The sequence below is a fragment of the Phoxinus phoxinus genome (genome assembly GCF_949152265.1).
Source record: "Phoxinus phoxinus genome assembly, chromosome: 2".
In the NCBI taxonomy this organism is placed as follows: Eukaryota; Metazoa; Chordata; class Actinopteri; order Cypriniformes; family Leuciscidae; genus Phoxinus; species Phoxinus phoxinus.
The window spans coordinates 15,580,363-15,596,663 of NC_136877.1; the positions used below are offsets into that span (position 1 = coordinate 15,580,363).

The 16,301-nt window shown below is 42.1% G+C and overlaps 1 protein-coding gene across 1 annotated transcript in view; it reads right to left on the bottom strand.

Annotated features, from left to right (window-relative positions):
• Positions 1-16,301, bottom strand: part of col25a1 (collagen type XXV alpha 1 chain) — a 421,615-nt gene that overhangs the window by 265,246 nt on the left and 140,068 nt on the right. The window contains exon 4 of the mRNA XM_079599773.1: positions 4,900-4,907. Coding sequence (XP_079455899.1) covers positions 4,900-4,907 — 8 coding nt within the window. The remainder of the gene's footprint in view (positions 1-4,899; positions 4,908-16,301) is intronic.

Genomic DNA, 16,301 nt, shown 5'->3' on the forward strand with positions numbered 1-16,301 from the left:
TGGTTATGTCTAAACTGAAAGCAAACTGAGAAAATTGAGAGAAATCTGCTTGTCATATGCGTCCATATTAGACGCGTTGCTTTCAGGTCTTAAAGAGACAGTAGCCCTAATAGTAAACATGATGCCGCTTGTCCTTATTAAAGGGATTGTTCACCCAAAAATAAAAAATAAATAATTCTTTACTCACTCTAATGTTGTTCCAAACCTTTCCATTTCTTGTGCTGAACACAAAAGAAGATATTTTGAAGAATGTGTGTAACCAGACAGTTGCTGGTCCCCATTGACTTCCATAGGAAATAAATATAGAAGTCACTGGGGTACATCAACTGTTTGGTTACCCACATTCTTCCAAATAAATTCAACAGAAGAAAGAAACGTATTCAGGTTTAAAACAACTTGAGAGAGTAAATGATGACAATTAAACATTTGGGGAGAACTATCCATTTAATGTTAATAAAACAACAAAACACAGAGGACATCACACACTGCTCTTGACTGAGAACTTCAATAGTAACTTTAATAAGAATAAATGTATAATTTATACAGTGAAGTCCATATTTGGCTTTGACTTTGACTGAACATTTCCTCTCACTTTGCGGAAAAAATATCGGGATATGACTTTTTGTCCATATCGCCCAGCCCTACAGCGTGGCTACTTATTATGCAGCGCTCTAGCCGGCTCTATCTGATATCAATATAGTTACCTATACAGTTTTATCGGTAGATGCTAAGAGACATTTATTTATATATTACCTGTTTGCAAACTTTTTTTTTTCTCTTTGATGGCACATTTTCCTGACATTTTTGCTCCCCCCTGTGCTTTACAGCTTTACAGGGGGGAGCTTTACAGGGGGTATGGCTTATCTAAATGAGATGTAAATGAGCCCTATTGTCACACCCAGCAGCAGAGAGAGGTGAGAACTGCTCAATCTTTAGAGGCCGTTTTCTCCACTTTTAACTTTTTTGAGTGCCTACCTTCAAATAGCCACAACTTCTCCAAATATTATCAGATTTCCATGTGTTACACATCGTAACTCAAAATGCCCCAGGACCGACTTGTGTCCCTACTTTCCATGATCGGTCACATATAGGGACATAAAACCTCACACGCTTTCGACGTTAAGAACGCGCGCTTTTATGGCAACTGTCGAAACGCACGCTTTTGACGTGTTAATGTACAATCAGACGCCTGGCCAGGCGTTTATGAATACTTTGGCTTGCCATACACATGCACACGGAACGCACATGTAACCTCGTGAATTACGGCTGTTTCACACCGCAAGCGTGAGCGGTGCATTAGCAGCACGTATTTTTTTCGGCGTGCATGTTAATCAATGAGTGCATTCACAACGGGAGCAGGAGCAGCGTGTGAGCGCCAAGCAGGAGTGTTGCGTGAGCAGCAGTAGCCGCGTTTCCATTACCGTTCAAATTGCACAAATTGAAATTGCGAATTGAAAATACGCTCATTGGAAACACGTCAATTTCGCAAAAAAGTTTTTACGCTCGCATGAGGTGGCTTTTCAGGCAATTCGAAAAATAAATATTTCGCAAAACGGCAATGGAAGCAGTTGTTGCGCATTTACAGTCACCTGACGTAGAATGCGCGGTGTGTTCGGACAGAATACGAGACAGAATTGTTTATTAAATTCATAAAAGAAAAAAAGAATTACAGGAATACTGGATTCTAAACCTCAAAGAAATGCCACAATCAAGAGCTTGAAGCAGAAATGAGGGAGAAACACCAAGAAACTCCTCATATGGCCTGCTTACAGTTAATGGACTGCATTTATATAGCGCTTTCATAGACCCATGGCCACCAAAGCGCTTTACAATTTGCCTCTCATTCACCCATTCACTCATACATTCATACACCGACGGCGGTGTCAGCCGTGCAAGGCGCCACTCAGCTCGTCGGGAGCAGCTGGGGTTAGGTGTCTTGCTCATGGACACCTCGACACTTGGTCCAGTGGAACCGGGGATCGAACCACCAACCTTTCAGTTTGTAGACAACCTACATGAACCACTGAGCCACTGCCGCCCCATATCTGAAACTGAAGGAATTCAGTTACCTTACCATTAATGTGTAAACTATATGCCTTATGCTTCGGACTCCTGGGTCCGTATGAATTAGCTCAAATGATCCATAGGGAATTTTAATAACTAATCATGAATATGATTAATATTTTGCATATTTCAGTTACATTAAATTGTCGAAAGTGAAGGTGGATTATATGAATATATGAATAATCAATCACAACGAATTATAATTCCTCATTCATATATCAATAATCTTACTTAACTTCGATTGCGAGATAATCTTTAAGGGAAATTAATGTAATTATCAAATCGTTGTTCGTCCAGCGACCAACCGTCAGATTAAGTGATTAATTTCTCAATAAAGTTATCCTTCCTTATAAACTCCAAGAAACACCAACCTTCTGGCCGTGAACATTAATATTTCTGGTGTTTATAAAATTAAAAACTACTTAATGTAGTGAACAGGGAGCGCGGTAGCTCTAATCTACCTCATTGACGTTTGTGGTTTTACGAGCGTTTTTTCACAGACACAGTCTTGAATATATTGTTTTAATAAATGCAAACTACAGAATATAACGGATTACACATATTGATTATAGTTTTGTACATATCTTACATGTGGACAAACAAGACGAATAACAGATGAGAGAGATAAAGAGAGAGAGAGAGATTATTCTGCTTTAAGCTGGTGCTATTTAGCAGTAGTAACGCACACCTCGCACGCGCGGGGAGCGATTTACAGAGGTTTTTGGTCGTGCGTTTGAGAGAGAGAATAAGAGGGAGAGAATGAGATCGAGGGCCTGGGCGCGCTCGATTTGAATGCGGAACAGAGAGAGAGGGAGCGAGGGAGAGAGTGCTCTGGGGCCCGCGCTCGATTTGATTGCGGGACAGAGAGAGAGAGATAAAGAGAGGATGAGAGAGAGAGAGAAAATGGTCACGTGTGACCATAGAACAGCAAACATCACAGACCTTTGAGAGAGACATCAATCAAAACAAACCTTAAAACATTAACACTCGTCAGAGTTTGATACTTGCAAAAAGGTTCGTTTGTGTGTGATGAGCTGTGTCCAGCATTCGCGTGTTCTCGTGTCTGAGGCGCGTTCTCCCGTGTCGTTTCGGAGCAGGGCGCGTGCTCGTTGCCAGAGCACGTTTCCGCGGGAGCTTTGAATGCTGGTTGAAAGTGAAGTTGCTGAAGGAATTCAGGCTCCGTTCGTTCGACTCGTAGGTGGAAACGACCAAAGGAGAATTTGAAAATGGCACAAAAGAAACTTTATAAAGAAAATAAAAGCAGGGAACTCCGTGAGGGAGTTTAGATCGAAGACGTCACATGATGAGCAGTGATGAAGGCAGGAAGCGCAGAGCAAGAGAGTAAGGAGGAGCTTTGTTCCAGCTTTTGAGGGGAATACTTTCTCCGCCCCGTTTTTCGGGAAGGACCAATCATGTGCCGAGATTCACACGCGGGAGAGTTCTCTTTTGTTTGCTGGGAACGTCCTTCTGGCTTGAAATGCAACAGTGTGTGGCTTAACTTTTCGGCTCCAGAAATATAACATGTGTAAAACAATGTACATTACTGCATTCTGCTATCAGAATTCGACTCCGTTAGGTTTAGAGAATTACAGCGACATCAAACACATCAGTTAGATTATGAGAATACAAAGTTTGATTATTATGCATTAGTATAGACATTTAAAGTTTGATTAAGGTTACACCGGGACATTTATATGCTTTCCTATGGTTTATAAACACATCTTAACACACAAATGGCTATATTTGGTACATTTTAAGGGTGACTTTATGGTGAAAGTCCTTTCCTTTGTCTGAGGCCATGTGGTGTCTTGGTATGTGTGTGTGTGCTTCCTAATGCAACGGAATGTGTGGGTGTCACGTTACGTTTGTTGAAGTGTGTTGGAATGGACGAATGAGACGACGCTCTCGTCTGGTCACACAACGAATGAAGTGTATTAGAGAATCAGATTCCCTAATTCGAACAGATGTCAGTCAATGTTGCTACAAATGCTTGGATAACACACATATGTCTCCTTCCATTAATAATAATAATGGCCAGTGCGGTGGCTGTGATATATAAACCTACCAACGTCCGTTGCCATGAGTTTCTAAATGACTTATCGCAAGAGGAAAAAATTATGTTTTAGTCGCATAACATCGGTTAATGGAAACGCGGATAGTGATGCGCAGGTTTCGGCGCAGTCTCTATTTTTGCTGCGCTGCTCACGCTCAATTAAAGTGAAAGCACACTTTTGATGGACAAAATAAATATGATTTCACAAAAAAAAAGTGCCCAAAATGCACAGAATCTGCATGTCTAGTGTGTTTTAACAAGAACTGGAGTAGCTATGTCAGAAAAGAAAATGAAGACTCAAAAATATTTATAGAAAATGTATCCATTTAAACCAGTTGTAAAGTGGTTAGAAAAAATTAAATCAGAATCAGCTAAAATCAGTATCGGCAGGTCAAACTCAATGAAAAGGAAGGAGAGTAACAGGAGAGGTAGAGCAGAGGAGAGGAACAGGAGATGAAGAGCTCCTGAGGGGGAGGAATCTAAGATTATCTCGTCCCGAGCCCAGGCAAGACTGTCAGCTGGCCTGCACACATCTATTGCACAACAACATCTTTAAATTCCTTTTTTTAAACACTTGAGGACCTCAGTGACCTGAGTAACATCACTGCCTTTGACTTTCAGAGCAAGCATGGTTTAAATATGGATATGGGTTTGTCAGTTTGGTCAGCAGAGACTTTAGTTCCTGATGAAAATGTGTATTGACTGGCACATAAGACACACTACCTGTTATAATGTTGGATTAGTCATGCACACTTCATTCAGCTTGTTGCCATGGTACTTACAGGAGGTCCTGAGAAGAAAGCAGAAAAGAAAAAGTGGAGTCAAAATTTGATCAAATGTGTTACAGGTGAGAATTTGCATATACAGCATCTGCAGTATGATGTTGAAACATCTCACTGTCTGAAAAAAACAAACATCTGAATGATACAAACATCTGATGGGGGCATGAGATGATTGGCAAAAATCTCTGCTTCCGGATGCTAATTTCAAATGGCACACGCAGACATGCATCACATTTTTCAATCACAGCTTTATTTTAAACATTTAATGCTAAAAACTTGCCGCCCTATATCCCCTTTACAAACTGTAGGCCAGCAATGACACGGAGAAATGGCATCAAAGAATCAGTGTCTAAAGCTTCAGGGCCACAGCATCTGTGGGCTGGGTAAACGTGTTTTTGCTATATATATATATATTTTTTTTTAATGTTTTACTTTAATGTCACAAATCAATCAGCAGCACAGATATGGGACTTTTTTCAATCAAAGAGCACCATGTTTTTTGTGCCTTTTTTAAAATCCCTGCTTGGAGAATAATGTGGGGGGGGGGTGTGTGGGGGGGTTTATAGGCTTTAGTTCTTAAGACTTCCTTGTGTTGAAGATAAAGTGCAAATCACTCCTGCAGCTGATATTTTAGAGAGTGTGGTTTCAGTTTATGAGCTTTTAACTTAATAAAACTTGAGGTTCCTTTTCAGTAACCAAACCTCTTCATTCCTAGTTGAGTTACTGAAGAATGGCTTGATTGACTTTATAAAAGCAAAACTTAATGTTTATGTTGCTGTTTCTTTCATGTTTGTGCCCCATTTGGCTGAAAAGTGACTGTCGCCCGTTTTGTTTCTGTTTGGAATTTTATTTTGTGATTAAAATTTATGTTACTGTTAAATGTTCCTTGTGTTGTGTTGGGAATGTTGTCGTGAATCCTGTTACCTGTGCCATGTTTTTAGTCCTACAGTATAAATTGTTCTTTTTGGTTAGTCTTGATTGTTCCCAGGGGCCTGTTTCAGAAAGGAGGTTAAGTGAAAACTCTGAGTATGTTAACCCTGAAATGAGGGAAACTCTGGGTTTTCAGTTTCAGAATGGGAGGTAAATCAAACCCGAGAAAGCAGAGTAAGTCAAGCCCGTTTCTGAAAGAGAGGTAACTTATACTCAGAGTCAGTTACCATGGTAACTTACTCTGTGAACCTAACCTGGTCGGGAGCAGGTTTTCTTCGGTAAACCCAGAGTTTCTTGCGGTCTCCTCCCCTTTTTTAAAGAGGAAGCGGTGTTTAAACACTTAATTCATTCTTTCTGTACATTTATTTATTGCTGTTTTTACCGCTGTTTTTATTTATTTATTAATAAGATGAAGTCTATATAACTGCTTAACTGGCAACTGAATATTGCAGTTGCCATGATGAGTAGATTAGTCACATCATGTAGTTCTAAACAAATTCTACAGAATTAAACAGTGGCATTTACTGAAAATCACTGAAGTGTGTGCACCAGAAGTTGATGGACCGTCCTCCTGCTGTTCTTCCACACACTGGGGGAAATATAAGAATGTCTGTTTATACTTAGATATAAACTTAGATTCTATACTCCACATACAAATGTGAATGTGTAGATTGTCTGATCTGTAGACACATAATATTAACATTACCTCTGTAGGCCTCTCTATGGCAGCAGAAACTGTTTCATCCCCATCGTCCGGTGAAGATGAGCATTTGGTCGAGTACACTTTATAATAGGCCTACTATTTGTCATAATTTCTGGTGTATTGAGTCGGCTACGTACAACTGCCTGGGGTTCTGTTGGGACAAGAGGCTCCAAAAGACAGATATTACCATCAGAATCTTTTGGGACCAATGAAAAACCCAACCCAAAGTCAAATAAATGGAAATATTTAAAATGCTCTATATAAAAAAATAACACATATGTAGACCTCTTACATTTTATGAAGGCCCTTGGATCTTCGGGAGTGACTGACTCTGATGAAGGAATTCCCTCAGCCAAAAATGCTGCTGCACTGCTAGACACTGGATGCTATTCAGTTATGTAATATGTCAAATGTTTGTAAAGTCAGGTAGCCTACACCCATGATATGCTCAAGCCTTACCTGATTGAATTATGTTTTTATATTTTTTATTTTCAGCTGCTGCCACATTCTTTTAATGCCTGCAGGATTGCACCTATAGCCTATGAAAATTAGGTTGAATAACTGTTCTTCCAGTTTCACCTCTGATATTATAACAGTTACTCTAAAATAGTAATTAATTACTAGCTGCAAATGACATCTTCAACAGTGCAATTAGATTAATGTAATAATTACTATCTTTAGAAAGTATTGATCTACTTATTATTAATTACTAAATCCCATATCAACCTCAACCACTTAAAAAACACAAGGAGAGACAAGAAATTGCACTTGTAATGGTTTCGAATTAACACAATTCAATTGCATGAATTATTCTTGAATTGACCAAAGTGTGTAGAGGGAGAAGGTTACATTAAAAATATAGCTTTTAAAAATGTATGTTAAATCCACTATTGTTTTACACAGAATTGTTCTATAGTCTATGCAGTAGCCTATTTTATGTAATTACATCAGATTTTATTTTAAATGACAGTAGAATTAAGAGTAATCCCTTTAATTAAATTACAATATTTAGATTACTTGGTAATTAATTACACCCAACACTGTATAACAGTAATTCCTCTTTTTGTCTGGCGCTGTTGCCATGGTTACTCATAGTATCTGCGCTCCATTGATAATGGCTTTCTATAGTTGTGGTGCACGCGCTTAACTCTGAGTCAGTCAACTTAGAGTTGATTGAACTAACTAATTTCAGCTGATCTGAAACCGAAAACTCAGAGTTTCCCATCTCAGGGTAAGTCAACTCAGAGTTCAAGTTTTAACTCAGAGTTGGTTGAACCTCCTTATTGAAACAGGCCCCAGGTGTCTTGTTAGCTTATTAGCCCTGTGTATACTGTAGTATATAGCCCTTGTGTCACTTGTTCTTTGTCAGACGCAGTTTGTTGTTGTCTCAGTTCTCCGTGTTCCCCTGTTATTGGTTCTTTTTTTTAATTTGTTTTGTAAGTCTTATATAACACCCCTCGCAATTAGATCCTCATCTCTGTGATCCATCACTTCTGTCTACCTGCATGTTACCGTTACACTTCTGCCTTTTTCTACCTTTTTCTTCTCGGGTTTCGCGACCAATACACTGTAAACCCGAATAAGTTGGCAAAACTCAAAACATTTAAGGCAATCGATAGCCTCAAATTTTTTCAGTTAAGAAATTCAAAGTTTAAGTAAGCAGAACTAGCAGATTTTATTTTGTACTTATACATTTTAATTGTTCTTAACTTGAAATGTTTGAGTACACTAATTCATTCAATTAACTTAAAACGGTCATGTAATCTCAATGTGAACACTTTTATTAGTATAAACTTTGCTAATAAACAAGCTAATCTGTAACATGCTAATTTGTTATATTAGCAATAGGGTATGTTATACTGAAGCACTTGCTGTATGAGTGCAACAATATAAAGGTAATATTTGGTACATACTACACTGTTTATAATGTGGGGAAGAAAGAGATAGGAAGATGCTGAAAACTATAAATTGAAAAAAAAGGTGTTGGAATTACATTAATTATATACATAGGTTCCATGTGAATTAAGTAAAACAAACAATTTGTACATGAAACTTCAACAGGTTATATTTCGTCACATCACTGAATTATAAAGTAGTATAGCTTGCCAACCAACTGATAGGGAGCAGTACCACATATTAGCATACTAAAGTTTAAGTACATCTTAAAAACTAAAGTGCATGAATGTAGTAAAGCCAGACAGCCTTGTATGTGAATTTGAAGTTCGGCCAAAGTTCCTTTTTAAGGCAAGTCATAATTTTATATAAAAACTCTGGGTAAGGCTTTAAATTACAGCCCGGAAAGTTCTGCGTAAGTAAAACGAATTTACAGCGTAACTTTATGTAATTATAGTGTACCTATAAAGTATGTACGTGGTATAAGGGAACAATATGTAAAATTCCATAACATTTTATTGCTTAATTTTGTAATAATTGTATAAATGTATATACAAAATGTAATAAATAAAAAATTATATAAAAAAATTAATACATTATTTAAAATTTTAATAAATGTTTTAATTCAATTAATTAAATAAAACAATTATCAAATTATTATACCGTTATTATTTTAGAACTAAGGGTTACTTATTAAATACAGTACCAGTATTATAGTTCTCATAATTTACTCATCTTTTCGATCAACTGTCACCAGCTCTTGCATTAGAGTTGAGTTCACGTTTGTTGTAAAGAACAAGTGAAGTGTGACGTAATTGGCGTCTCTGTTCTCCTGTCTTGTTTGTTTCTCATTTTTATTATCTGTTACTATTTGTATTCTGTTGTGAACATTAATAATAAAATAAAAACCTGATGGCATTCGACATCCTCGTGAGAGCTTCAAGTTATGTCAAGTGTGAACTCAACCGTCTCATGCAGGTGACCGTTTGGAAGCGGTAGTCTACAGTTTAAAAAGTGGTATTTTTCTTACAAACAATTATCGTTTCACTTCAGAAGACATTGATTCATCCATTGAGGTCGTATGGATTACCGTCGTTATTGCTGTGCTGTTTGATGGTTCAAATTTTAGGAACCAATGAGCTTTCATTAGCAGAGATTATTTATTTTTCTAAAAATCTTTGTTTGTGTTCATCTGAAGAAAGAAAGTCGTATATGTCACAATGTCTGGGTGTTGTCCCCTGGGTAGCCACTAGAGGTCCTCCTTTCCCCACAGGTGTCAGTCACTATTGGACTACAATTCCCATTACCCTTGTCGGACTTGTTATTCATCATCACTCTCAGCTGTTCCCACTCACCCTATTAGTGTCTGTCTATTTATACCCTGTCTGTTTAATCACTTGTTCTGGAATCCTTGTATGTTGTCACCCGCTTCCCAGAGTCTGTCTTGGTTTGTTTTATTGTTTATTTCTAGTTTTGGACTGCTTACATGGACCTTGACCTTTTGCCTGTTCCTGGATTTATGATTACGGACTACCCAATAAAGCTGCACTTGGACTATCACCTTTTGTGTGCGTGCCGTGACAGAAGGATTCCAGCAACATGGATAGATCCAGCAGTATGGGTTTTCGTATCCGTCCCCCAACCACTGAGAAGGAGAGGAGGGGAAGATTCAGTAATATGACAGCCCTACGTCAGCAGGGCCGGACGGTGGGTTGCCTGTCTCAGGCATTTTGGACGCTCTCAAGAGGCATGGGTTATAATGAGGCTACCCTCAAGGATCTTTTTAACATCTGCCTGGATGATCCTTTGCCTCGATGGGAGATGGAAGGGCTGGAGATCCTGGATTTTTGGGGTTTTACCAGTTACCTTGTACATCGGAGCCAGTGGGATGTACCAGAGCCTCGCCATGCCGACGCCACCCCGAGCCCGGTGGTCCCTGTTCCGGTGGTCCCTGTTCCAGTGGTCCCGAGTCCGGTGGTCCCAGGTCCGGTGGTCCCAGGTCCGGTGGTCCCAGTTCCGGTGGTCCCAAGTCCGGTGATCTCAGTTCCGGTGGTCCCAGTTCCGGTGGTCCCAGTTCCGGTGGTCCCGAGTCCGGTGGTCCCGAGTCCGGTGGTCCCAGTTCCGGTGGTCCCGAGTCCGGGGATCCCAGTTCCGGTGGTCCCGACTCCGGTGATCCCAGTTCCGGTCGCCCTACCGGCCCCGCCCGAGCTGCTCGCCCTGCCGGCCCCGCCCGAGCTGCTCGCCCTGCCGGCCCCGCCCGAGCTGCTCGCCCTGCCGGCCCCGCCCGAGCTGCTCGCCCTGCCGGCCCCGCCCGAGCTGCTCGCCCGAGCTGCTCGCCCTGCCGGCCCCGCCCGAGCTGCTCGCCCTGCCGGCCCCGCCCGAGCTGCTCGCCCGAGCTGCTCGCCCTGCCGGCCCCGCCCGAGCTGCTCGCCCTGCCGGCGCCACCCCGCCCGAGCTGCTCGCCCTGCCGGCCCCGCCCGAGCTGCTCGCCCGAGCTGCTCGCCCTGCCGGCCCCACCCGAGCTGCTCGCCCTGCCGGCGCCACCCCGCCCGAGCTGCTCGCCCTGCCGGCGCCACCCCGCCCGAGCTGCTCGCCCTGCCGGCGCCACCCCGGCGGACTGTCACGCCTGCCGAGCCTGAGCTTCACGTCACGCCTGCCGAGCCTGAGCTTCACGTCACGCCTGCCGAGCCTGAGCTTCACGTCACGCCTGCCGAGCCTGAGCTTCACGTCACGCCTGCCGAGCCTGAGCTTCACGTCACGCCTGCCGAGCCTGAGCTTCACGTCACGCCTGCCGAGCCTGAGCTTCACGTCACGCCTGCCGAGCCTGAGCTTCACGTCACGCCTGCCGAGCCTGAGCTTCACGTCACGCCTGCCGAGCCTGAGCTTCACGTCACGCCTGCCGAGCCTGAGCTTCACGTCACGCCTGCCGAGCCTGAGCTTCACGTCACGCCTGCCGTTCCTGAGCCGGTGGTGTCTGTTGCAGTTCCTGAGCCGGTGGTGTCTGTTGCAGTTGCAGTTCCTGAGCCGGTGGTGTCTGTTGCAGTTGCAGTTCCTGAGCCGGTGGTGTCTGTTGCAGTTGCAGTTCCTGAGCCGGTGGTGTCTGTTGCAGTTGCAGTTCCTGAGCCGGTGGTGTCTGTTGCAGTTGCAGTTCCTGAGCCGGTGGTGTCTGTTGCAGTTGCAGTTCCTGAGCCGGTGGTGTCTGTTGCAGTTGCAGTTCCTGAGCCGGTGGTGTCTGTTGCAGTTGCAGTTCCTGAGCCGGTGGTGTCTGTTGCAGTTGCAGTTCCTGAGCCGGTGGTGTCTGTTGCAGTTGCAGTTCCTGAGCCGGTGGTGTCTGTTGCAGTTGCAGTTCCTGAGCCGGTGGTGTCTGTTGCAGTTGCAGTTCCTGAGCCGGTGGTGTCTGTTGCAGTTGCAGTTCCTGAGCCGGTGGTGTCTGTTGCAGTTGCAGTTCCTGAGCCGGTGGTGTCTGTTGCAGTTGCAGTTCCTGAGCCGGTGGTGTCTGTTGCAGTTGCAGTTCCTGAGCCGGTGGTGTCTGTTGCAGTTGCAGTTCCTGAGCCGGTGGTGTCTGTTGCAGTTGCAGTTCCTGAGCCGGTGGTGTCTGTTGCAGTTGCAGTTCCTGAGCCGGTGGTGTCTGTTGCAGTTGCAGTTCCTGAGCCGGTGGTGTCTGTTGCAGTTGCAGTTCCTGAGGCATTGGTGTCTGTTGCAGTTCCAGTTCCTGAGCCAGGGTCTGTCTCTGTTCCGCCTTGGTCTTCACCGCCATGGCCGCCCGAGTGGTTGGCTTCACCCTGGTCGTCTCCGCCATGGCCTCCCGAGTGGTCGTCTTCACCCTGGTCGTCTCCACCGTGGCCGCCCGAGGGGTCTTCACCGCCGTGGCCGCCCGAGGGGTCTTCACCGCCGTGGCCGCCCGAGGGGTCGTCTCCGCCCTGGCCGCCCGAGGGGTCGTCTCCGCCCTGGCCGCCAGATGGACTGTCGTCTCCGCCCAAACTAAAATCTTATGAGATTTTAGTTTGTTATAGAAGTTACCAGTGTACTGACATTTTCTTTCATGTATTCTCTAATGTCTGTATTTGATATCTGAGAGGTGACTGCGAATCAAGCCCATGCTAGGAATGCAGTAACAGTGCTTGCTCATGTAATCCGGCTCCCAGAAAATAAATATTAGCCGCGTTTCCACTGTCGGGCCAGGGCCGGCCCGTGCTAGTGCGTGCCATTGCCAGTCGCGTTTCCACTGTCACTTCCGGTGCTTGATCGAGGCAGGATTTCTGGTCCGTCGAATACCTTGGGCCAAAGCCGGCCAGCTCGGGCTAGAGGAGTGTTTATGAACAGAGGCGGAGTGCAGGATGATTCTATCAGCATTAAAGACTTTTAAAATAATTTAACTCACTTTCATGTTTGAATGCCTTCTTTTGTGATCCGATGTGGATTCTGATCACCATATAAGGTAGAAATATTTATACGCGATGCAAAAGACTATGCTCGCCAACCATTACCATAGTAAACGCTTGAAGATACGCATTGTAAGGCTATCAGCACGGCACGGTCCATTTAAAGCCCTGGCTCGCACTGGCCCGACAGTGGAAACGCGGTTATTCACTTATTTTGTTTTTGAGAAAGGTCTTCAACATGTGTCAATACATACATCTGTTTTTCTAGGGCACCCTGACAACTATGGTCACAAGGGTCATTGAAGTCTATCGTTTAAGGGACAATTTCTTTGTTAAAGCCTTACTTTTTACTGTTAGATTAAAGTGTCCTCTCCTTAGAGAAAGAGAAAGAACATATTATCTTGATGTTTTGAGAAGACTCTCCTGTTTATAGTTAGAGCCTGGCCAAATCCAACATTAAAAAAGCTGTGTGTCATTATTCTTGGTTACAGGTTAAGGAACAAGTGGCATTATTGGAGATGGACTGACTTGTTTTCTTCTACATGTTGGAGACCAGAAATGCAGATCTGCGACCTGGAAGGTCACGACGTGCCTAACTTCAGGGTCTGAGTGTCAGCCACATAATCGATGGAGATACGCCTTAGTCTATCTGTTTATGTGTGTAAAAAGTGTGTTTATCTATTTCTTAGCCAATCAGAATCATTCAACCTGAAGCAAGGACGTAGCGTACACCTTGGTAAAGGGTATAATTGCTGCGATCTTTGTAAGAGGGGCAGCCTTCGAACTCCTTATGAGTCTTGAAGCTGACTTCTGTCTGATGAAACTGCAAACTATCTTCAGTAAAGTTTTTCTTTAATTTATTATAATTCTGACTCTTGTCTTCAATTGGCTGCACTCTTGACTCCGGGTCTTCATTCATCATATCTGGTTCTGGGTCTTGATTCTGTTTGCTCTTCGCCTGACCTTCCTGCTTGTCTGACATTGATTCTCGCTTCATGATTCAGATGTGATTGCCCTGGACTCTGATCCCTGCCTGCCTGACCTCTCTTCTCTGCTGTTCCGATCTTGTCTGGAGCCGTGCAGCTTAAAGGGGTCATGAGCTGGATTTTTTCAATTATTTTATCATTTTTCCTGGGGGGCCCTTATAATGTTGGTATGTTTTTTACAAAAAGAAATTGTCATTAAAATAAAAAGCATTTTTTCCTAGCCTGATTTTAGTCTCTGATTTGAATGTTCTGCTGTGAGATGCCCACTGCTGTGATTGGCTGAAACTGTTGCATATGAAATAGCTAGTATTACAAGTGGAACTCTCTCGAAAACTTTTACTACGTTTTTACAATTACTGCTATCTAGATTAACGAATCGTAAAAAGTGTTGATTATAGTTATATTTAGATCTATTCCCAACACATGAAAGGTTGCAGTGATCAGCATTGAGCAAATGACAGTCGCGTGAATTATATTATATCTCGTCAAAAATATCTCATCATTGCAATGCAATTTCTGCACTCTCACGACTGCTTTCACCAAATAACAATGCAAAAACGATGTAAATAAGTAATACCAAGCTTTTTTGTGCAGTATAACAGCGTCATTGATTTCATAACGAGTTTTGGCAAGTGTCCAGATAAACTCGCGGTGTGTGATTGACAGCTAGTGTGATTGGAAAGGAAGCATTCTTTGATCGTTTTCTGTATATCATTTAATCACAATTTAACTAAAATGATTTTCATCCTAATAAGAGAAATTATGTGAAGTTGATCGTTTAGTCACTGGCTTGATTTACTGATGCATAAACAGTATTGAACGATTTTGAGAGAAAGATAATCTGTCTGGACTTGAATAATTACAAATCAGAAATCACTGATCACAGATCAGGCATTAGAATAAACATGGTTACTTAAATGTTTGTGGCGTTGCTGGCAGATCCATATCGTAAAAGTCTGTTTGCAAAGCCTGCATCGAAATTGACTGACCAAATAATTGACATTACCAAATAATCCACAGTGAAATGTACCTAATGCAACATACTGTATAATGAAAAAAAAAGGCCATTAAGGACAAAAGCTTAGGGCGCACCACAGGGGCCTATAGTGCACTACCCCACCTACTCAAAAAAAAAAAAAATGTCTAAAGGCCAAAATGAGTATAATGTTATATTAAAATGTTAAGGGACTGTTCGTTATTTATTTAAGGGGCCACCGGAGGAGTTTTGAGATCTATAATCAAAAAAGGCTTGACCCTCCCTTCGCCAGCAAAAAATTTTTCTATGACCCTCCAAAATGATTGTGAAAAAAGGCATGACCCTCCCCGATCATTTATTGATTACTTCTGTACTGGTTTGCGCTTGGCAAAGATGTTCAGATATCTTTATGCCTAGACCTACACCAAACATTCATTAAAAGACTCCTGTACACCCGCCTTTTTCAAACTGGCGCAGCGCTGACTCGCGATAGAAACTGCATGATTTGATTTGTTAAACATGAGGATTATCCGTATGGCATGGCTGCTCACTCTAACGTTAACCTAGATAATTGTTCGCTATTCTTAGGCGCATAACTTAGGCGCATAAGTGTGTGTGCGCAGTGTGTAGCGCGCACTGCATGACATGGAGGCGCCGATGCGATTTGCATTTTCATATCAACAGTGGAAACAACTTAAAATACTCTTTTTCTGGCCATACAGAAAATAATAATGCATCAGTCGCAATAATTTTATTTGTGTAAACTCACAATAACAAGAAAACGTTTTGCTTTTGTAAAATAAAATAAAACAATCAGGGCGCGCTTTCATGGTCTCCGTGAACTGTAGCGCGTCAAAAAAAGAAAGAAGCAGAAACATATCGTAGGATATAGCATACTAGCCTCAAATATATGAGAAAAATATCTATATAAAGCTTGATATGTCCACTTTTAAACGAAAAAAAATCTAATCGAAAGCAAATATCATCTGATTATGTAATCCGTATGAAAGCATTTCTCTTAGGCGCACTTTACAGCGGATATGTATGGAGACATGTTTGCAGCGGACACTGATTTAAAAAAATAGTTTATTAATAAACAATTAAAATGCATCGTTATTTTTAAAGACTATTATCATTAGCCTGCTTTTGCGGCAAGATTACATGCGCTTGAGCGCAGAATGGGCTATATCCCTCCATGCAGTATTTAAGCAGAAATTAACGTGCGACGTAGTCAAATATTTAGTAGGCTATATGGCAACTATACATTTACTATATTTGACATTATTTAATTAGTAATAAGTATCCAGCTCTTTACATTAAATTTGTTGAATTAACAATTAGTTAATGAACTAATAAAATAATAGAACAAAGATTAAATTAAGATGCTAACTATAATTCTATTTAACATGACTTGTTCCACCACGCAAATGACTGTTTTTAAGGTGACAATCTGTTACACATTTGAAGATTTACTGTATCTTGAAGATTGTTGTATTGTGTTATCTTCTGTTATAAAGATTGACATTTCGTTA